Here is a 24,106-nt window from a genome sequence, read left to right on the forward strand (position 1 = left end):
AACAAGACGAACAGCCAGAGCCATCGGAGCCTGTGTCTGAGGTTGTTGAAAAGGAACTGACCGAAGATACCGAGCTGGTCGAGGCAAAGGTTATCGAGACCGTAGTCGAGAAGGTTGAGGCCAAGCCAGATGACAAGCCAGAACAAGACGAACAGCCAGAGCCATCGGAGCCTGTGTCTGAGGTTGTTGAAAAGGAACTGACCGAAGATACCGAGCTGGTCGAGGCAAAGGTTATCGAGACCGTAGTCGAGAAGGTTGAGGCCAAGCCAGATGACAAGCCAGAACAAGACGAACAGCCAGAGCCATCGGAGCCTGTGTCTGAGGTTGTTGAAAAGGAACTGACCGAAGATACCGAGCTGGTCGAGGCAAAGGTTATCGAGACCGTAGTCGAGAAGGTTGAGGCCAAGCCAGATGACAAGCCAGAACAAGACGAACAGCCAGAGCCATCGGAGCCTGTGTCTGAGGTTGTTGAAAAGGAACTGACCGAAGATACCGAGCTGGTCGAGGCAAAGGTTATCGAGACCGTAGTCGAGAAGGTTGAGGCCAAGCCAGATGACAAGCCAGAACAAGACGAACAGCCAGAGCCATCGGAGCCTGTGTCTGAGGTTGTTGAAAAGGAACTGACCGAAGATACCGAGCTGGTCGAGGCAAAGGTTATCGAGACCGTAGTCGAGAAGGTTGAGGCAAAGGTTATCGAGACCGTAGTCGAGAAGATTGAGGCTAAGCCAGATGACAAGCCAGAACAAGACGAACAGCCAGAGCCATCGGAGCCTGTGTCTGAGGTTGATGAAAAGGAACTGACCGAAGATACCGAGCTGGTCGAGGCAAAGGTTATCGAGACCGTAGTCGAGAAGGTTGAGGCCAAGCCAGATGACAAGCCAGAACAAGACGAACAGCCAGAGCCATCGGAGCCTGTGTCTGAGGTTGTTGAAAAGGAACTGACTGAAGATACCGAGCTGGTCGAGGCAAAGGTTATCGAGACCGTAGTCGAGAAGGTTGAGGCAAAGGTTATCGAGACCGTAGTCGAGAAGGTTGTGGCCAAGCCAGATGACAAGCCAGAACATGACGAACAGCCAGAGCCATCGGAGCCTGTGTCTGAGGTTGTTGAAAAGGAACTGACCGAAGATACCGAGCTGGTCGAGGCAAAGGTTATCGAGACCGTAGTCGAGAAGGTTGAGGCCAAGCCAGATGACAAGCCAGAACAAGACGAACAGCCAGAGCCATCGGAGCCTGTGTCTGAGGTTGTTGAAAAGGAACTGACCGAAGATACCGAGCTGGTCGAGGCAAAGGTTATCGAGACCGTAGTCGAGAAGGTTGAGGCCAAGCCAGATGACAAGCCAGAACAAGACGAACAGCCAGAGCCATCGGAGCCTGTGTCTGAGGTTGTTGAAAAGGAACTGACCGAAGATACCGAGCTGATCGAGGCAAAGGTTATCGAGACCGTAGTCGAGAAGGTTGAGGCCAAGGTTATCGAGACCGTAGTCGAGAAGGTTGAGGCCAAGCCAGATGACAAGCCAGAACAAGACGAACAGCCAGAGCCATCGGAGCCTGTGTCTGAGGTTGTTGAAAAGGAACTGACCGAAGATACCGAGCTGATCGAGGCAAAGGTTATCGAGACCGTAGTCGAGAAGGTTGAGGCCAAGGTTATCGAGACCGTAGTCGAGAAGGTTGAGGCCAAGCCAGATGACAAGCCAGAACAAGACGAACAGCCAGAGCCATCGGAGCCTGTGTCTGAGGTTGTTGAAAAGGAACTGACCGAAGATACCGAGCTGGTCGAGGCAAAGGTTATCGAGACCGTAGTCGAGAAGGTTGAGGCCAAGCCAGATGACAAGCCAGAACAAGACGAACAGCCAGAGCCATCGGAGCCTGTGTCTGAGGTTGTTGAAAAGGAACTGACCGAAGATACCGAGCTGGTCGAGGCCAAGGTTATCGAGACCGTAGTCGAGAAGGTTGAGGCCAAGCCAGATGACAAGCCAGAACAAGACGAACAGCCAGAGCCATCGGAGCCTGTGTCTGAGGTAGTTGAAAAGGAACTGACCGAAGATACCGAGCTGGTCGAGGCAAAGGTTATCGAGACCGTAGTCGAGAAGGTTGAGGCCAAGGTTATCGAGACCGTAGTAGAGAAGGTTGAGGCTAAGCCAGATGACAAGCCAGAACAAGACGAACAGCCAGAGCCATCGGAGCCTGTGTCTGAGGTTGTTGAAAAGGAACTGACCGAAGATACCGAGCTGGTCGAGGCAAAGGTTATCGAGACTGTAGTCGAGAAGGTTGAGGCCAAGGTTATCGAGACCGTAGTCGAGAAGGTTGAGGCCAAGCCAGATGACAAGCCAGAACAAGACGAACAGCCAGAGCCATCGGAGCATGTGTCTGAGGTTGTTGAAAAGGAACTGACCGAAGATACCGAGCTGGTCGAGGCAAAGGTTATCGAGACCGTAGTCGAGAAGGTTGAGGCCAAGCCAGATGACAAGCCAGAACAAGACGAACAGCCAGAGCCATCGGAGCCTGTGTCTGAGGTTGTTGAAAAGGAACTGACCGAAGATACCGAGCTGGTCGAGGCAAAGGTTATCGAGACCGTAGTCGAGAAGGTTGAGGCCAAGCCAGATGACAAGCCAGAACAAGACGAACAGCCAGAGCCATCGGAGCCTGTGTCTGAGGTTGTTGAAAAGGAACTGACCGAAGATACCGAGCTGGTCGAGGCAAAGGTTATCGAGACCGTAGTCGAGAAGGTTGAGGCCAAGGTTATCGAGACCGTAGTAGAGAAGGTTGAGGCTAAGCCAGTTGACAAGCCAGAACAAGACGAACAGCCAGAGCCATCGGAGCCTGTGTCTGAGGTTGTTGAAAAGGAACTGACCGAAGATACCGAGCTGGTCGAGGCAAAGGTTATCGAGACTGTAGTCGAGAAGGTTGAGGCCAAGGTTATCGAGACCGTAGTCGAGAAGGTTGAGGCCAAGCCAGATGACAAGCCAGAACATGACGAACACCCAGAGCCATCGGAGCCTGTGTCTGAGGTTGTTGAAAAGGAACTGACCGAAGATACCGAGCTGGTCGAGGCAAAGGTTATCGAGACCGTAGTCGAGAAGGTTGAGGCCAAGGTTATCGAGACCGTAGTCGAGAAGGTTGAGGCCAAGCCAGATGACAAGCCAGAACAAGACGAACAGCCAGAGCCATCGGAGCCTGTGTCTGAGGTTGTTGAAAAGGAACTGACCGAAGATACCGAGCTGGTCGAGGCAAAGGTTATCGAGACCGTAGTCGAGAAGGTTGAGGCCAAGCCAGATGACAAGCCAGAGCAAGACGAACAGCCAGAGCCATCGGAGCCTGTGTCTGAGGTTGTTGAAAAGGAACTGACCGAAGATACCGAGCTGGTCGAGGCAAAGGTTATCGAGACCGTAGTCGAGAAGGTTGAGGCCAAGCCAGATGACAAGCCAGAACAAGACGAACAGCCAGAGCCATCGGAGCCTGTGTCTGAGGTTGTTGAAAAGGAACTGACCGAAGATACCGAGCTGGTCGAGGCAAAGGTTATCGAGACCGTAGTCGAGAAGGTTGAGGCCAAGGTTATCGAGACCGTAGTCGAGAAGGTTGAGGTCAAGCCAGATGACAAGCCAGAACAAGACGAACAGCCAGAGCCATCGGAGCCTGTGTCTGAGGTTGTTGAAAAGGAACTGACCGAAGATACCGAGCTGGTCGAGGCAAAGGTTATCGAGACTGTAGTCGAGAAGGTTGAGGCCAAGGTTATCGAGACCGTAGTCGAGAAGGTTGTGGCCAAGCCAGATGACAAGCCAGAACAAGACGCACAGCCAGAGCCATCGGAGCCTGTGTCTGAGGTTGTTGAAAAGGAACTGATCGAAGATACCGAGCTGGTCGAGGCAAAGGTTATCGAGACTGTAGTCGAGAAGGTTGAGGCCAAGGTTATCGAGACCGTAGTCGAGAAGGTTGAGGCCAAGCCAGATGACAAGCCAGAACAAGACGAACAGCCAGAGCCATCGGAGCCTGTGTCTGAGGTTGTTGAAAAGGAACTGACCGAAGATACCGAGCTGGTCGAGGCAAAGGTTATCGAGACCGTAGTCGAGAAGGTTGAGGCCAAGGTTATCGAGACCGTAGTCGAGAAGGTTGAGGCCAAGCCAGATGACAAGCCAGAACAAGACGAACAGCCAGAGCCATCGGAGCCTGTGTCTGAGGTTGTTGAAAAGGAACTGACCGAAGATACCGAGCTGGTCGGGGCAAAGGTTATCGAGACCGTAGTCGAGAAGGTTGAGGCCAAGGTTATCGAGACCGTAGTCGAGAAGGTTGAGGCCAAGCCAGATGACAAGCCAGAACAAGACGAACAGCCAGAGCCATCGGAGCCTGTGTCTGAGGTTGTTGAAAAGGAACTGACCGAAGATACCGAGCTGGTCGAGGCAAAGGTTATCGAGACTGTAGTCGAGAAGGTTGAGGCCAAGGTTATCGAGACCGTAGTCGAGAAGGTTGTGGCCAAGCCAGATGACAAGCCAGAACAAGACGCACAGCCAGAGCCATCGGAGCATGTGTCTGAGGTTGTTGAAAAGGAACTGATCGAAGATACCGAGCTGGTCGAGGCAAAGGTTATCGAGACTGTAGTCGAGAAGGTTGAGGCCAAGGTTATCGAGACCGTAGTCGAGAAGGTTGAGGCCAAGCCAGATGACAAGCCAGAACAAGACGAACAGCCAGAGCCATCGGAGCCTGTGTCTGAGGTTGTTGAAAAGGAACTGACCGAAGATACCGAGCTGGTCGAGGCAAAGGTTATCGAGACCGTAGTCGAGAAGGTTGAGGCAAAGGTTATCGAGACCGTAGTCGAGAAGGTTGAGGCCAAGCCAGATGACAAGCCAGAACAAGACGAACAGCCAGAGCCATCGGAGCCTGTGTCTGAGGTTGTTGAAAAGGAACTGACCGAAGATACCGAGCTGGTCGAGGCAAAGGTTATCGAGACCGTAGTCGAGAAGGTTGAGGCCAAGCCAGATGACAAGCCAGAACAAGACGAACAGCCAGAGCCATCGGAGCCTGTGTCTGAGGTTGTTGAAAAGAAACTGACCGAAGATACCGAGCTGGTCGAGGCAAAGGTTATCGAGACCGTAGTCGAGAAGGTTGAGGCCAAGCCAGATGACAAGCCAGAACAAGACGAACAGCCAGAGCCATCGGAGCCTGTGTCTGAGGTTGTTGAAAAGGAACTGACCGAAGATACCGAGCTGGTCGAGGCAAAGGTTATCGAGACCGTAGTCGAGAAGGTTGAGGCCAAGGTTATCGAGACCGTAGTCGAGAAGGTTGAGGCCAAGCCAGATGACAAGCCAGAACAAGACGAACAGCCTGAGCCATCGGAGCCTGTGTCTGAGGTTGTTGAAAAGGAACTGACCGAAGATACCGAGCTGGTCGAGGCAAAGGTTATCGAGACCGTAGTCGAGAAGGTTGAGGCCAAGCCAGATGACAAGCCAGAACAAGACGAACAGCCAGAGCCATCGGAGCCTGTGTCTGAGGTTGTTGAAAAGGAACTGACCGAAGATACCGAACTGGTCGAGGCAAAGGTTATCGAGACCGTAGTCGAGAAGGTTGATGCAAAGGTTATCGAGACCGTAGTCGAGAAGGTTGAGGCCAAGGTTATCGAGACCGTAGTCGAGAAGGTTGAGGCAAAGGTTATCGAGACCGTAGTCGAGAAGGTTGAGGCCAAGCCAGATGACAATGCAGAACAAGACGAACAGCCAGAGCCATCGGAGCCTGTGTCTGAGGTTGTTGAAAAGGAACTGACCGATGATACCGAGCTGGTCGAGGCAAAGGTTATCGAGACCGTAGTCGAAAAGGTTGAGGCAAAGGTTATCGAGACCGTAGTCGAGAAGGTTGAGGCCAAGCCAGATGACAAGCCAGAACAAGACGAACAGCCAGAGCCATCGGAGCCTGTGTCTGAGGTTGTTGAAAAGGAACTGACCGAAGATACCGAGCTGGTCGAGGCAAAGGTTATCGAGACCGTAGTCGAGAAGGTTGAGGTCAAGGTTATCGAGGCCGTAGTCGAGAAGGTTGAGGCCAAGCCAGATGACAAGCCAGAACAAGACGAACAGCCAGAGCCATCGGAGCCTGTGTCTGAGGTTGTTGAAAAGGAACTGACCGAAGATACCGAGCTGGTCGAGGCAAAGGTTATCGAGACCGTAGTCGAGAAGGTTGAGGCCAAGGTTATCGAGACCGTAGTCGAGAAGGTTGAGGCCAAGCCAGATGACAAGCCAGAACAAGACGAACAGCCAGAGCCATCAGAGCCTGTGTCTGAGGTTGTTGAAAAGGAACTGACCGAAGATACCGAGCTGGTCGAGGCAAAGGTTATCGAGACTGTAGTCGAGAAGGTTGAGGCCAAGGTTATCGAGACCGTAGTCGAGAAGGTTGAGGCCAAGGTTATCGAGACCGTAGTCGAGAAGGTTGAGGCCAAGCCAGATGACAAGCCAGAACAAGACGAACAGCCAGAGCCATCAGAGCCTGTGTCTGAGGTTGTTGAAAAGGAAGAAAAGACAGGTGACAAGCGAAAACAAGACCTGCACTCGAAGTTCCTACCTGAAGTTGTTGAAGATATATCATCTGACAAGGATTCTTCTGTCGTTGGTGATAGAGGCATATTTTCATATTTACTAAGTCCCGATAGGCATGAAATTTCCGATGGTTCTGGATCGTCCGAAAAGGGCGATGATAAGTTTTTACTTCGTCGGGATGAATTAAGCGTGTTTGATACCAGGAAAAGTTCCCTCTCTGCAGTCGAAGTTTCCACTTTAGACGATGACTCACCTTTACTGACAGATTTTACAACTTCCTCTATTACGTACGTAAGCGATAGGATTGATTCTTCTTCGTTAGATTTGATGGTTGGTGAACAATCAATGAACTTTTTGAAAATTGGTAGTAGCATGGCACCACCTGACGAAAAACGGCATGATATTCAATCTCCTGGATCGTGCATGTCCTTTACGACCACTACCAGTGAAAACATCGAGTCAATTTCTCATGACGTCGAAAGCCGTAGCAACTTCGGTGGTACTCTGCAACCTGACATACCCACGGAGTATGAGCGATCCGTTTCGCTCAGTGATAATGCGGCATCTGATTACTCGAACGAGTCGGCTACCAAATACAACTTGCCTTACGATACCGAATCCGACGGCCATGATGCTGGCGCACACAAGGCCAGACTACGGGGAATCAAATCTCAGGAAGGCATCGCCGAGCCGAAACAAGTCAAATCAGCAAAGCTCATTGCCGTTGACCAGCGTCACGGTTCAGCCTCACCACAAAGTGATATTACTGAATATACCGAAAGTGTATCGTATGTCGATTCAATTATAGACAGTACAAACTACGAAAGCGCCTTAAAGCAGAAAGAAACAAAGCAAGAATTGCGAAGCAAGGAGACATCGAAAGACAGCTGCGAGGCGGACGTGAAACCCAGTACGGTGGCAGCTGATCGCGAGACAAAAGCATCAAAACTTGACACGACAGCAAAACCTTCCAGTGAATCGGTAGAATCTGCTCATCCAAAAAGGCGATCCAAATCGAAGACTACTGTTACGAAAGTAAATTTACATAAGCAAGCGCCGATCGACATTTCGAAGCGTTCCACTAAAACCGTTGACATTCGTATGGGCGCAGCCGAGTCTACCGTAACAGTGAGCAAATCGGCGACAACATCCAGTCGCATCTCGACGACAGCGACGCGAACGCACGGTTACATGCAGTCGACACTGTCTCGCGATCAGAAGGTCCTACGACCATTGACTTTAACCGATTCGCCCCATTCTTCGCCCTCGAAAACTTCGCACCGCGCTGGCACTGCTTCGATCACTTCGACACACACGACTTATTCTCCGGCACATTCTACAGAACGGAAGGCCACTAAACCTTCTAAGCCAGGTAGTGCCGCTACACCCGGTGTGCCCGAAGGTGCGACTGGCAGCACCAAGCACGGTGTTTCGAGTACAGGTGCGCGCAAAATCGAGGTTAAAGAAAGCAAATTTACGACGAAATCGGCCACTGGTCGATCGTCGTCAACTGTCGTCACGACATCCAGCACTGTATCCACCTCTAGCACGTCCAGCCAGAGCAGATTGTCGCGTTCCTCAGTCACTAGCTCAGCCAGAAAAGCCTCCACTAAATCGGACTTCAAAGAGCAGCCCGTGGTGAAGAAGGCGGACAAAGAGCAGGCAAATCTGGTCACGAAATCCACCCTGCCGGCTGCCGTTAAGACAAGCAAGGATCGGGTTAACAAAAGCCTGATACCCGTAAAGGTGCAGTCGAGCAAGCGGGATGCAACTCCTTCGCCGACTAAAACCGCCAGCAAGTCCAAACCGAAGTCGGCCCCGGGCCCAAAGCCCAAAGGCGAGCTGCGAATGTCCAAACCGATAGCCGGCTCCGAAAGGACGGCTACGAAAAAGGAACACTCTGTCCAGCTGATCACGAAATCCATCCCGAAGGTGACCAGCACGGTACACCGTAAGGAAAGCGCGAAACAAATCATCGACGACGTGTATCGGTGCAAGTCCGCGATGCACTACTCGTACAAAGATGCCGTCACGTTCGATCATGCCGAGGTACCGTCGTCGCTTCCCTCCAGCCCGAGCCGCTTGAACAAAAGTTCCTCGAACAGTACAAACGTCCTCACTAGTGAAGTGTTTACCCGCACGATCGATTCGTCCAAATCGATCGAGGTGATCTACAAGCAACCGTCCACATCGCACGAGCTGTACCGTCGGGTGCAAGGCGAGTACAACCGGTACAACGACGCCGACCTGAACTTTATCGAGACGACCGACTCGAGCCTGTCCGATTCGATCGCACTGCCCTCCTCCTCCTCGGAGCAGGAGAGCGATGCGACCGGCAAGCAGAGGCGCTCCGGCAGTCCGGAAGGTTCGCCGAAGCAGACCAGCTCCTCGTCCGCGGTGACGACGACCATGACGACGCTCGCCGGGCGCAAGAACCTGCCCCAGCACTACCCGCACCATCCGGTGCACCAGCACGTGGCCACCAAGCACGGCAGCTCCGGCTCCTCCGCCTCCGGCAAGCGCGCCCGAACCCATTCGCCCGCCGAGCCCCGGTACCGCAAGTCGGACATCTGGAGTCGTACCGACCCGCCAGCCTCCAGCCAAGAGCTACCGGATACGTCGGAGGACAGCGACTCGTACTACTACCACCACCAGCAGCATTGTCTGTTCCAGCAGCAGCAGCAGCACCAGCAGCACCAGCAGCTGCCGCCGGTGGCTGGAATTGCTGACCGGCGTTTAACTGTGTCGCTCGATGGGATCGTGCTCGAGAGTAGCATCTCGCCGATACTAGACTTCCGGGCATCGACGCCGCCGCGCATGAAGTATAAGTTTGATTACGATAGTTCTGTGTTTCCAGGTAAATCTGCTTTATGAACCAAACCAACCCCCAAAAAAAAAAAGCTCAACATTCCAACCGCATACTCTATAATATCGTCCATCCATATATACATATTATCTCTATCTCTCTTTATATTTCGTACAACATACTTATGCAAATCGTAATGTTTACCAGCTATCGTTTAATCAAACACAAACCCTCCCCCCCAGGCGCGAGTATGCGGCATGATGGTCACCCTTCCATGTGGCCACTCATGTACCGAATGTGCTTTCCCCCTCATTTTGCTCCTCCCGCTCCTACGAACATGTGACATAATACTATTATAGGGTCAGTTTCGGTCGGTTTGCCGCTGTCGTTTCTGGTTTCTGGTTCGCCGGGCATAGTTGCCTGCCCTCGTACTGCGCCTGGCACACCCGTTCGTGTGCCACCTTTCGCGGCTTTCGGCTTTCGCGGGTTATGTTTCTGTCGCACTCGCTCGTTCGCATTTGTTCGCACAAAATTGATCTGCCATTTGAAAATGTTTCGGTTTATCGGGTTTATTCGCTCCGCTACGTGTCAAAATTGTAAGCTGTTTCGATGGTTTTGCACGCGTTTTGCATCTGGAAGGAAACTATAGCAGTATTATGTCCCAAACGTCTTTTATCTTTAAAAACATGCATTTATACGTATAAGTATGGCACGGCGTAAACGGGGAAGGAAGATGGAGAAGGATGTGTCGCCCCAAAAACCGCTTCCACAACGCCTAGCTACAGTGTGCCACTGTATCTGACTACTAGAAAGCGATCGTTTCGGTGTTTCGAAATCGGTACGACAAGCATGCGAGCGTACGCTTACGCCCCGCGCGCACTATGCCTCAGTCGATGCAACTGTTATACAAAAGAGAGACAGCGAGACAAGCAACTGTCCTACCAGCTGCTGGTAGTCAGATAGCACGTGGCGGTGCCGCTTAATGCGCCTTGATGTGTTTTTTTTTCGTTTCGTTTTGTGGTGATAGCTTTTGCCAATCATTTTACTTCTCTCCTCTCGATCACTTTGCGTATGATTTGCCTTGCAGTGGTGCCTTTTGCGATCGATGTGTTAGCGGTTGTGTTACGGTACAGTTTTGTGTTGCATTTGCCCGATGTGCTTGGCCTGTGCAGTGCTTTATAATTTTACTTACGTTTCGCTTTGTGTACCATGTTTTCCTTTTGTCTTTTTTTTTGTTGGCCTGTTCTATCGAAAAAAAATATAATAACAAATACAGGATAGCGAACGTCTTCAATCGTTGATGCGCCTCGGTTGATCTGCAGCGAGCAACTGTACACAAAGTCGACAAACCACACGGCACCGGGGAACGCGCAGACGATGGCAGACATTCCGCTAATATCCATCACGCAGGAATGCTCGGACGACGAGGAGCTGAGCACGTCCAGTGCGACGAACAAACTGAACATCGAGGATGCGCTGACCGACACCGAGGATCTGATGATGGACGGGGCGGGCCAGCGGGAGCGAAAAAGTGCCTCCTCCAGCCCGATCCCGCCCGAGCCCAACAGTCTGTCGCTGCTGGAAGCGTTGCAAAGTCCGCTGGCCGGCGCAGTAACGGACGTGGAAGACTGTAGCGATACGTCCGACGAGGAGGAGCGCGACAAGAAGCCTACCCGCGAGGTGGACATATCGCTGGACGACTTTCTCGACCAGGGGTACGTGGACGAGATGACCAAGTCGGACCAGCGCGGCGCAAAGCCGAAGATACTGACCCGCTCCTGCTCGAAGGCGGCCGAGGGCCCGAGCAGCAAGAGCCTGATGGTGTGCGCGGACGTGGCCGCTGCCCTGACCGACTGTGAAGACTGTGCGATGTCGGGCGAGGACGGCGACACGAGCGTGGTGCCCGACTGTCCGGACGATATACTGATGCGCCAGGACGCGGACAACGGCATGGTGGACATACACAATGCGGTCCGGCGGCGCCAGGACAAACATCTGCCCCGGGCGGAGCAACAGGCGGCACAGTCGAGCAGCTCCGACTCGGACGAGCCGGAGTGTAAGGTGGTCCGGCATCGGAAGCCCCACCGGAAGGGGGTGGTCGAGCAGCGGTCCAACATCTCCGACTGCGAGAACATACTCGTGTCGGAGGAGGAATCGTCCTCACTGGCAAAGCCGGGCCCGGCCTCCGCATTCGAGGCGGACGAGGTAACGATGGAGGCAAGCGACCACGAGACGGAACAGTCCGTAACGTTTCCCGAGATTAACATTTGCTTCGTGACGGACGGCGACGCAGGCGACGAACCTGCCAAGCAGTGCTCGTCCCGCCCGTCCACCCTGACGGTGGGGCAGGCGAACGCGGACGAGGCGGTGACGGACGTGGAGAACTTGGACTCGTCCGACAGTGAGACCAGTGCGCCGCAGCGCAGCAAACGGCTCATGCCGCGGGCAGTGGCCCGCGGTGGCAAGGGCGGCGGCCTGACCGACGTGGAAGACTTCAATGCCAGCGACGAGGAGCAGGACGGCCAGTCGCCGCAGGACGTGGGCGGCGAGGAGCATTCGTTCTTGCCGTCGCCGACGCGCGAAATTGCCATCATGCGGGGGGATGGATCGGGCGAGCAGACGGCGAACGTGATGCCGCTGAACCACACCTATCTGCTGGCGCGCACGCCCGACATCGAGCAGGCGCTGACCGACTTCGAGGACCTGGCGGTGAACGACGACGAGAAGCTGTACGACGACGCGAAGTACACGATCGAGGCGCTGCCCGAGATGGACAACGATACGGTGTACGCGAGCGAAAACACGCCCGCCCCGCCGAAACCGAACTGGCTCGACCAGGCGCACGAGCCGCTCACCGACACGGAGGACATCTTTTTCGACCGAGCAGCCGGGCCCGGGCCGGGTGCGGCCGTCTCGTTCGGCAGCAACGAGCTGCGGCGCCGCCGCAAGCCCAAGGGCACCGCGGCCACCCAATCGTACAAGGGCAAAACGTTTCTGGACACGAGCGCCACCGGGCAGGAGAACGGATCGGCCGCTGCCACCACCGACGTGGAGGATCTGTATCTGAGCGATGACGATGCTGCCGCCGTTTCGAGCTTCCCGCCGACGGACCGGTCGAAGCAGCGCCGGGCGACGATACAGGTGCCGCCCCAGCACCACACCGGGGACAGTGCGAAAACCGACATCGAGTACCTGTCCGGCGACGAGTACGTGTCGGACCGGACCGTCCCATCGCCGACCGTCTGCCCGGACGGGTTCCACAGCACGATCAAATCGCGCGACCGGCTCGGCGGTGGCCGCTCGGGGCAGCAGGCGCTCGGCGTCCCCGGTTGCCCTGCGCCGACCATCAGCCGAACGTCGCCCACGCCGGACGGGGCCAACTGTCATACGGACTGCGAAGAGATACAGGGCGCCTCGGACGAGGAGGAGGAGACGATGGATGGCGCGGCGAAGCGCGACCCGGAACAGGAAAGTATGGCACGAACCGCGACCCCGTTCGAGCTGCGGCGCGCACTGGACGAGAGCGGCAGTTGCGAAATACACGACGCGCTCGTTGGCTCCACGCGGCGCCACCGCGGGGACCGGAAGCGTCCCCAGCCGAACGATGGCCAGGAGATGCCGACGGACGTGGAGTTTCTGGACGAGGACGGCGCGGTGGACGCGATGCTACAAGACGATTAATGTTCGAACCGTTGCTTTTCGTCCCATTACAGCTGCTGCAGTTCGATGCATAGAGAAGCGCATGAGGGAACGGTAGGGCAACGGTGTTTGTTTTTAGTTGCTGTGTATAGTTTCTTTGTTTTGTTTTGCTTTTTAGTTGCTACCAATGAAGTGTGCCGTAAGCAAGAAAGTGTGCTTTCGGACGCTCCGCTCCACTAAGAAGCCGATCATACTGAAAGAAAGCCTCTAGTTGCCTTGTAGTTGCCTGCTTCCGGGCATGCCACGTGTTGCCGATCGTTGTCGTTTTTGTTTAGTTCTTTAGTTGATCGTGTGTAGTGGCTATCGTTCTGTGCTGATTGGCTTTCTGTTCTTTACCTTCTCCCACTACAAAGCAGTGACTTAAAGCGGTCGTTATTGTTGGTATGCAATGAGATGCTTTCGATATGAGTTGAAGTTAGTTCGCACCCTTTAATGCACTTTTGTCCGCTTTGCACCCCAAGTATGTCTAGTATACTGTTGCCACATATCTATACCTAGAGAGAACGTATCGAGTTTACCTTTCCCCGAAATCCTACCCCTTTTTCATCCTCCCTCTAGCCTCTCCCTGTGTATCGTTCACTTTCCCCAACCAACCTCTGATCCCGTACCCAACAGACACACACTCACACACAGAAAAAAAACACACTAGTACACCTTAGTACATGTAATGTGATCGCCATTGCGATTGAATGTCCCCCTTACTGTCCCGAGTGTACGCACCATCCGCCAAATCCTCATCCTCCAAAGTCCTGCCATCCATCGCGTGAATCACATGAGTCGCGCCGTGAAGAGCGTCCTGTGTCAGAAGTGCGGTGTGTCTGATCATTGTGCCTTTCTGTTGCTCTCTTCACTCTGTGCATTCCAGATACGTACACCGAACACGACGATGCAAAACCGACGTCGACCAGAAGCGAAGGTTAGTATGGTTGCGGCCAGATCAGGGCCTCGCAACGACTCTCCGATCGATCCGGTGGTAGCTCTCTTGAGCTCCGTGTCCTCGGTTGCACTTGCTTGGGACCGTGTCTTCCGGGGACGGGTCGTTGCAGCCGTTGCAGTTGCGCATACGCTCCGCTGCCTCCGCTACTGCACATCACACACACACATATACACACGGGAAGAATAATACATACATTCGCATCCACAATTTTGCAACCTACATCACCCAAAAATACAAGGAAACACACAAACACACATATATACACACGCAAACAAAAACAAAAAACCCCGACAAAGTTGTGTTTTGTTTCTATCCAAAATTCGATACAACACTATTCCCCTTCAAAGGTTTTAACTTCTGATTCTGGTGACGGTGTGTAATCGGCGTTGTGGTTTTTTTTCTGCTGACGTTGTGCTGCGTGGTTGCGTTGCATTTATCATATTGCGCTTGTTCCGCCTCAACCAACCACCCAAAACCCAAACTGTCCACTCCCCGCCCTGTGTAGTGTACGATTTTACAACTGATTGCAAGAAGAAACAGGCGGACCAGGTTCCCTTCGAAATGCTAATTTGAAAATGCGCGATCCATTGGAAGACGATTGTTTTGCGGTTGAAAATCCTACCTTACCTTATTGTGAAGCCCAACTGCAAATCAAAAACTGAACGGCGAAAACGAAACACAAACGAAAAATGAAAATGCGAAATCAGGTCCTAATTGGATTGTTGGTCCTCACAGCTGCGTACGGCAAGCTTCTCATCGATCGAATCATCCCATCATTCGGAACGCACTTCCTGTTCATCAAACCCATCACTCACTCACTCACTCGCTCCCTCATGCTCATCTCGGTACAGTGCATATAACATTCCATTGCGGCACCCTTCTTGTGAGGGCCAGGCGGTCGCTCCATCGTTTGTCGTGGAGCAGGCTTACAAACAGCTGCCGCCGCCTCTGCCGCCACTGCTGCTGCTGCTGCTGCCGCTGTCGCCGCTGCTGCTGCCGCTTCCCTTTCAATACCGATCTCTTTCTCTCGTTGCAGGCGAGGATGATGGGTATCTAGTGCTGGTACGGTCGGAGGCAGGCCGGCTGGTCGACGACGTGCTGGAGCAGAGCGTATCGATCGTCAGCAGCTCGCAGGGCCCGGGCCCGATGACGATCGATCGAGGTCTGCAGCAACCGTCCGAAAGCGAACAGTACGCGATCCGTAGCGACATCCTGTCGTCTACCGATGGCGATCTGGTCGTCAAGTCGCCCACCATCGAGTCCATGTCCGGCAAATCGTTCGATGACAATATGAGCAATCCCGAGTACGATGCGCTGTTGCTCGGTACTGCCGGCTTTGGGGCACCCGCGACCGGCGCCGACGGCGGGCAGCCGATGAGCCGGGCACTCGGTGCGGACGATACAGCCGCCGAGGATGAGGGCAGCGATGCAAAGCTGACTGCCGATGGCGCTGATACGGTCGCCACTGCCACGAAAGACCAGGCGGCCGAGTCCGCCCGGCGGGCGAAGAAAATCGACCGCAAGTATGCCCGCCTGTCGGCCGATCTCGGACCGGAGGCGCTGCTCGATAAGAACCAAGAGTACGACGAGGCGATCTCGCAGATCAAAGACGAAGTGTCGATGCTGCAGAGCGAATACTCCAAAATGAGCTGGGACGAGAGCGTATCCATGACCACGGGCGATTTCGGGTCCAGCACGCCCGACAACGATCTGCAAGGTAGATAGAGCAGCTGTGCATGAAGCTGTGCATTCCCGCTTGCTGGGAGTGGCGAGTACGCGCAGCATATCTATATTCCACTCGCGAGCAGGGTGGCGGAACCGTGCGAATAGACTACGCTGCGGTTACTTTTGACCAAAATTTAAACCTCATTGAGTGATGCACATGATGCACTCCTCGGATTGGACAGTAGTCTTTTCGCTCCCACCTGTCTGGCTCGACGCTGCTCGCCAATGTTTCATGTCGAATTTGGTTTTTTGTTTTGTTTGTTTCAAAATTTCATAAATGTGTTTAAGTGTTTGTTTCGTCTTTTTGTTCCACTAAGTTCGCAAACGTAAGCGCGAAGGTTCGATTGAGTTTTCTATTCCACATCACCATCAATCACCACGAACCATCTCAACTTGCGTTTAACATGCTCATTCTGCTTCAGCTTACAATCGTCTCTGTGTTCTTTAAAGGAAATTGGAAAGCGTGACCAACAAACAAATGCAACTGGAGCTCCGTTTTTTTCCAGCGCACACATTCCATACTGTTATTTACCTTCATTGAGCACATCTTACTACCGTTCCACAGCACTTACACTCATCCCCTGCAGACGAATGACGATGAGTGTTTGATACTATATATTTTTTCACTGCACAAAACGCCTTCTCAAAACAGTTGCGCTCCAAACGTACTGCACCAGACTGAACCGTTTCTTTCTCTTGCCCTAATTCCGCAATTCGCAGGACCGTGATTTCGCATTTTGATTTTTGGGTTGTTTTTCTTTACTTTTCAAACGTTACGCCAAATACACACCATGTATTTGTGCGCGTTTTTTTTTGCATCACTTGCTGCTTCCAAAGCCTATCAATTACTAATACCGAATAGCGCTCATTTAAGAAGCCAATTAACATGTCGTCTCAATGGGGCTGTCTGGTGGTCTAGTGGTGAGCGCGCCGGTTTCCTACCTTAGCCAGAGAAGGACCGTTTCCCAACTGGACTTCGCTTCGCGCCCTTACGTTGAGATCGGATCTAGTCGAAAACTATGCCCAATTTGCTTCTCAATACACACGCAAACAAATCAATTTGGGATCTTTGTATTGATGACCCCTAATAATAGTAACCGCAAACAAACGCCAAAAAAACGAAAGAAGAAGCAGTCGTATCAGAATCAGAAACCCCACATTTCTCAGACCTTTGACAAAACAAGAATACCTTTACCTAAACAAGAATAATAAGGAGAGTCCAACCATAACTCTATAAAACATGTGTTACTTTGCTCCCCATCTCTATCCCCTCTCACACATACACATTTACACAAACACAAAAATACAGCCCCAGAAAAAAAGCGAAAGTGTGTGCATGAGGCGAGAATGCCGCTGAAAAACAATTCCCCCAACGATGTTTGGCCTGCTATTATTACCACTGTGCTGCTGTTGCCTACACTGCTGGGGAAGGGTTTTCCGGCCATTTTCTACGCTTTGAAGCCGCCAATGCCCCTTCCTTGGCGCGGCCACCGATCGTGTGAACCCACAACACACACACACATACACTCTATCTAACTACCACCAAACCGTTCTGAGAGCAAAACCTTAACACGCTTTTTTTCTCACCTCGCTTTTATTTCCTCTTCTATTAACAGAAACAGATTTGCAACAACAAACAGAAAATAACATACCCCAGACAACAACACCCCGCCTTGTGTCCCAAACAGTAGAGGCTGCTGCCCCGCCCGCTAGCGCTGTCTCTGACGCTTTTGTTAGCGGGCAGTGTGTTGCGATTGCTGCAACAAGTACTAGCACCGTCACCACCACTGCTGCTAATCTGCTAACCGACGCTAATGATGTTGCCACCGCTGACCAATGCTTCACTGCTTCCGCTGCCATTGTCGAAAGGACGGAGCAAAGCGTCCTCTCCACCACTACTAGCACGATCGGATCCATCAGCAACGCGGAACAGTCCTTCTCGATCGCGTCCACCGAGCCGGACAGGCCGAGCGAATCTTCCAGCAGTGGCGGCGGCGGCGGCGGCTTCGACGGTCAGCCCGTACCGAAGCCTCGCACCAGCATATCCTCCCGCACGGATACGGCCACCCGGTCCAGCCTGCTGGAGTCGTTCGAGCATCAGGATTCGATCGAGCAGTATCCCGAACCGGCCCCGGTCCAATCGGCCGAGCCAGACCTCCGTCTCCGGCAAGGGTCGATCACGTCCGACGAGCTGTCGAACGTGGCCCAGAAGGACTCGAGCGAGCTGGTCACCAGCGAGGAGGACATTTCGAGCGGTGCCAAGTTCTTCATCGGCGAGTGTAGCAGCGATATCATCACCCGGTCCAGCACCGAGAAGCGGTCGGACTTTGCGTTCGACAACGAGGGCTACACGTTCTCGCAGGAGTCGCAGGGTACGGACGATCAGGAGTCGCGGCGCGATGCGATGGAAGCGTACCAGCAGCAGATCAAGCTGGAGGATGGCTTTACCCTGGATTCGCTTAAGGAGCTCGATATTGCTGGGTTGCAATCGTCCGGCAAGCCGCCGGTGGTACATTCGCCGGTAACAGCACCGGCAACTGTTCAGCCGTTTGCGGAGACCCAGTCCGTGAAGTCTGAGGTGGATGTGGGCGAAGCAACCATTCTTGAATCGACCACCACCGAACAGCAGGAGCAGCAGCAGCAGTACGCGCACATGACGATCGACGAGCTGACCATTGCTAAAACGCTCGAAGAGGTGAAGGAATCGCTGGACGCCGTGCAGGAAGAGCTAATCGAGGCGGTCACGGACGGGACGCCGATCAAGCAGTCGCCGTCGGAGTTTGAGTTTAAGATACTGCCCTCCACGCGCTACGTGCAGGATCCGATCTACGAAACCAACCAGGAGGAAGCGGTCGCCGTGTCGACGGCAACGGCCGCCGCCATCACCACCACCACCATCGTGAGCGAGAGTGGGCTGTCCGATTCGGAGACGCGATCGCTGGCTGCTGCTGCTTCAGCGCCTCCGATCAAGATCGACGAAGCGCCAACGGCCGCCGGTTCGTCCGACAGCTCGCAGCTGGAAGCGTCGCCCCGTTTGCGGCACGGTCCGGCTGCCGCCAAGGGTAACCGTTGGTCGGCAACGGATGTGGACAGCTCGGGCGAAAGCCACTACCAAAGCTTCGAGCATACGGACAGCAGCCGGCCGCTGTCGTCGGACCTGGAGCAGGTGCTGCCGTACGCTTCATCCGAGTACGAAACGGCACTGGATCACTCGATGGTGCCGACCTCGCTCGGCACCGAGTATCACAGTGCGGTCAGCACGCTGCACTCCTACGCGGTCAGCTCGCACGACAGCATGAAGAGCTTCGACTCGGAAAGCTCGGGCAATCTGGCCAGCATCGAATCGGAGGCGACGGAAACGCTCGTACCGTCCACGATGGACGTCGACTTTGACTCGTCCGATGCAGCCCTCATTCACGACGATTCCGAGGACGATCTGCGCGACAAGCTGCTGCTGCTGGACGACAAGGAGGAGCCGTCGTCCGCCGCGTCCAGCAGCGTGCCGATAGCGATGAAGCGCTCGCACGAGATGGACTTTGCCGAGCTGAAGGGTGAGTCCGTGGCCGACGAGAGTCTGCTCCAGTTTGGCGAGCAGCGCAGCCACGGCGTGGAGTCGGTGTCGTCCTCGTTCCAGGAGGAGAAGCTGCTCAGCTCGAGCATCGGCACGGCACGGGATTTGGTGGAGGCGATGCAGGCGACCAGCCTGGAGGACGTGAAGACGGAACCGGCGGACGATGGCAAGCTGGGCACGAGCCTGGAAGACGGTAGCATACTGTCGATCAGCCTGTCCAGTGCGTCCAATCTGGAAACCATCATGGAAAACCTGTCGGACAAGACAACGTCCGCCGGGCCGGTTCCGACGCACGTGGAGATTGGGCTGGACGCGGTGACGCCTACGACCGCCGGTACGACTGCCGGCTACATCGGCGACATTACGCTCACCTCGACCACGCTCAAGGAGGGAGACGTTAACTTCCTCAACACGCAGGCGACCACCGAGATGATCGAGGTGAGCGAGTCGGCCGAGCTGATCGCTGGCCGGGAGGACAGCGAAGAGACGGTGCGCAAGCGGGGCCACAAGCGCACCGAAAGTACCGCCATCATTTCCGGCAAGTTTATGGCGGAAATGGGCGAGAACCGCGACTCGATCGAGTCGCAGGACGAGTCACTGTCGCAGGACGCCTCCAAACCACCGACCATCAGCTCGGAGCGGGACGAAACGCGGGAGGAATCGTCCGACTCCGACTACGACCGGTACGAGAGCGAGTACGCCCGTTCGTTCCGGGCGCCGGTAGCGCAGCCGAAGAAGAAGGACAAAAAGGCGGGCGACGTGTTCGAGAAGGACTTTGAGCTGGATCGGCGCAACTCGTTCTCGCCGTCCCAGTCGGTGATCGAAACGATCGTCGAGGATGTGCACGCCGAGATCGAGCAGGGCGACGAGGCGCAGCAGATTATGGTGAGCAAGAGCCAGCGGCTGCAGGAGTACCGCGAGTCGTCCACGCACAACATACCGGACATTCACGTGACGGAAGACTTTGCCGAGCAGCAGCAGCAGCAGCAGTCATCGGATGGCGAGGATGAAGCGAAACGAGAAGCGACAGTCTTCTCCGAGACGGTTAGCGTAGTGGAGACTGTGACCAAGACGCAAGCCGACGCAACGGTGTCGTCCTCAGCGACCACCGTAAGGAAAGTTACGACCGAGACTGCGTCCACGTCCGCCGGCATGACGATGGCAAAGCAGACGGGCATCCAGTACGCCAAGCAGGAGGAATTTCAACTCACCGAGGAACAGTACCAGGAGCTGATCGAGCAGAAGTACAAGGCAAAGCTAGCCGACTCGACCACCAAGTACGCGTTCGATGCGGACGATAAGGACGATTCGGCCGGCTCGGACTCGTTCGAGATGCTGGAGCAGCCGGACATTTCGGACGAGTTCGTGATCGTGGAGGAGGTCGCCCGGGAGGCGCACGAGTTCGACGCGGAGGGTAAAAGTGTCGCCATCAAGCCCACCAAGATCGAGAAGAAGCACGACGAGGACGTGGAGAAGATACTGGTCAAGTCGGCACCGGCCCACACGAACGCCGGCTCGCTGTACGCGGCTAACATGCGCGACGACATGATGTACGAGTTCGAGGAAAGCCCACCGACCGGTGGTGCCGAGGGCGTCGACGGAGGTGCCGGCGTCACGATGGACCTGCTCAACAACGGGTACCCGCTGGAGGAGAGCAAGCGGTGGGTGGAGATGCAGCTGGCAGAAACGCAAAACTTCCGCTACCCGTACGAGGACCGGCTGGAGGACATCAAGGAGGAGGACACCGACTTCGAGGTGGGCAGCAGCCGCATCGGCTCGATCAAGGACTCGTTCTCCAGCACGCCCGACTACGATCTGCTGGCGAAGCGGATGGCGTCCCGCGAGCACGATGACATTTCCATGAGCAGCCTGCAGGAGTTTGAGAATCTCGAGCACGTGATCTCGCTGGAGAACCGCAAGATGCAGCAGGGCTCGCAGGACTCGCTCAGCAACGGTAGCTTCACGCGCCGGTTCATGCAGCGCGGCATGCACGGGGACGACATCAGTCTGTCCAGTCTGAAGGAGTTCGAGGGGCTGGAGAACGCCTGTCTGGAGGCGCATCTGATCGAGATAAAGGCAAAGGAGGAGGCCGCCCTGCTGCTGTCGCGCTCGGACGAATCGAACAAGTCGAACGGGTCGAACGGTGCCAAACGAAGTCCACCGTCGAACGGGGCCGCTGCGGTCGGTTCGCGCCAGCAGTCTACGGAGGGTGCGGCAGCGACCAAAATCATTAGCAGCAGCACTTCCATCACCACTACGGTAGTTGGTGGAGCCGTCGGGTCGAGTGTACCCAGTGGGGAAATGACGAAGGTGGAAAGGAAGATCACGACGGCAAGCGGCAGTGGTCGCGAAGGGTCTTCAACGACGACTGTCACGACGATTACACACGTGGAGGGTCAGACACGGCAGGGCTTTGACGAGGAGGACTCCACCTCGCACCACATTCTGACCGTGTCCAGCGACAGTCTGGACGGTACGCGTGTGAAGCAACCGCTGGCCAGTGGTAGGGATGCAATGCCGTCGGCACACTCGAGCAGCGACAGCCTGGACATGCACAGCAAGAACAATGTGGATCCGATGACGAGCAGCATCGATTCGATCGAGTTCTCCAAGACGGGCATTGCGACGACGCGCTCCTCGCAGTCCGATTCGATCGAGCAGATGGCACAGCAGCAGCAGCAGCCCAACCGCAGCGACAGTACCGACTCGATCGAGGCCCAGCAGCAGCTCCAACAGCAGCAGAAGCTCCAGCACCATCAGACGTACCATCAGACCACCACGCAGCAGACGCTGAGCGACACGAAGCGAGACTCGCTGGAATCACTGGCCGCCAGCAGCAGCGACAATCAGAGCGGATTCAGCAGTCCCACCAAGTCTGCCCACGGCTCTCGACCACTGTCCGACAGTGGAGTTGGAGCAAGCGGTACAACCGCTCATCATCAGCAGCAGCAGCAGCAGCAGCAGTTCCACCACCAAACAACGACGATGTCCACGCACACGGTCAGCACCGGTGGGCGTACGATGCAGAAGGACATATCGGCCGACTCACTGACCGGACCGGACGCAGCATTCCTCACCAGCACCGAAAGCCTCGAAACGAGCTCAACGGCCACGAACGCCACCTACCAGAACGAGACGGACTCGCAGATGTCGTCTAGCGTGACGAGCTGCGACTCCATCACGATGGTCGACACGGTAGGGCCTTCGCAATCGCTCGAACACTGGGACAGCTCGTTTACGGCCGGCGTTCATGGTGGTGGGTTCGGTGCCAGCACCCTCATGACCAGCTCCACGATGAGTGCCTACTCCTCCGGTGTAGTTGGCAGCAGCGGTGGCACCACAATCCAGCAGCAGCAGCAGCAACACGCATTCCGTACTTCGCATGCGGAAGCATCATCCTCCATCCGCATGTCATCGTCGTCGTCGTCATCGTCCACGGTGACGATGGTGGCGAGCTCGGCGTCGTCAACGAGTGTTCGCACGGCGCAACAGCAGCTGATGGGGGAAAGTGAACTATTAAGTAGAGAACTGTTTCCAGGTTAGAGCGTGTTTTCTTTACCACCATCAACAACCACCAACAAAACAAAAGCCCCCCCCACAAGAACAAAACCAACCAACCGATCAAATCCAAGCCCCCAAACTCTCGGATTCGTTTCTTCGGCCTTGTCTCTCTCTGTCTCTCACACTTTAACAGTGAATCTCTTCCAGAATGTTTGCTCTTCGTGTCCTTTTTCGAACACTTGAAATAGCTCACCCTGTGCCTGGGTTGAGTTTATTTGGAAGCAATTGCTTACGCAAAGCTAAGGCTCTCACCTTTTTCTCCTCCAATTTCCGTGTCCGTTTAGGATGTGTTTCTTTCCACGTTTTCATATCCTGCGTGTGTGTTTGTGTGTTTTAACTTTTTTTTTGTTTTAGATTAGACAGTTAATTGCAGCAATAGAGTAAATCGCTTCAACTCTAACACGCACACACCGGATGACTTTTTCTATGATTAATTTTGTTATCTAGTGCAATATTTTCTTATCCACACACTTTCTCGCCATGTTTCCTCCAAAAGTTAAAAAAAACCCGACAAGCCCACCAAAGGAAATTGGGTCTGGGTTCCGGAAGCAAATGCGTTTGTTTGCTGCTTTTAGTTTTAACCATTTTTTTGTTTTTGTTCGCTTCCGTTTTTGTCTCTTCGTAGAAGTTCCACTCCACGCGCCAATATTCATACCATCACGCATAGCAAATGGAGCTCGCGTTTAGTTAACAGTTCACGACAGGCCCGAAACAAAACAAATGTACCAGAACATACCATTGTGCATATACATTGAATCGCATCGCAAAAGCTATTTATTTTCTGTGTACCTATACCAGCATTAGCGTCACACACGTCCATCCACATTAGATTGCGTTTGTTCAGTTGGTTGTGTTTCATTCTTTATGCTCCCCTTTACACCTTACATCCCATACGATTAATTCGTTTGCTACTGTTCGTTCGTTGCTATAAACGTTTTATATTTCGCGCTACCTTGTTGTTTCGATGCGAAAACACGCTACAGTCGAAACGTGTCACTAACTGCTGTTTTTTCTGCTTTCTTTTACCTTTTTTTATCATGTGCAGGAGAAATAGCTTTCGACGATGTAAAGGAAACCAGCAAGGAACGGATGCAAAGTGTAAGTAGCGTTTTTTTTGCACTAGTTGTCTGTCTCATCAACCGTTTACAGGGTTTTCCATGAGTTCTCATAGCTGCGAGACACTTTATTGACTCTTTCTTACAAATCAAATAGGAATTTCCAAGAAGCCTGTCTATAAAGAGTGCCATAGATTCCAATTTCAATTCCAATTTATATCAAGTTCAATTCCTTTA

The 24,106-nt window shown here is 54.0% G+C and overlaps 1 protein-coding gene across 1 annotated transcript in view; it reads left to right on the plus strand.

Annotated features, from left to right (window-relative positions):
• The window catches only part of LOC1269285 (titin), a 75,185-nt gene that overhangs the window by 49,015 nt on the left and 2,064 nt on the right, over positions 1-24,106 (plus strand). Inside the window, exons 7-11 of the mRNA XM_061647115.1 lie at positions 1-9,372; positions 13,886-13,936; positions 14,994-15,674; positions 17,299-22,791; positions 23,860-23,912. The exon at positions 1-9,372 is cut by the window's left edge and continues 22,999 nt beyond it. Of these exons, the coding sequence (XP_061503099.1) occupies positions 1-9,372; positions 13,886-13,936; positions 14,994-15,674; positions 17,299-22,791; positions 23,860-23,912 (15,650 nt within the window). The remainder of the gene's footprint in view (positions 9,373-13,885; positions 13,937-14,993; positions 15,675-17,298; positions 22,792-23,859; positions 23,913-24,106) is intronic.

Source organism: Anopheles gambiae, chromosome 2, assembly GCF_943734735.2.
Source record: "Anopheles gambiae chromosome 2, idAnoGambNW_F1_1, whole genome shotgun sequence".
NCBI classification, from domain to species: Eukaryota; Metazoa; Arthropoda; class Insecta; order Diptera; family Culicidae; genus Anopheles; species Anopheles gambiae.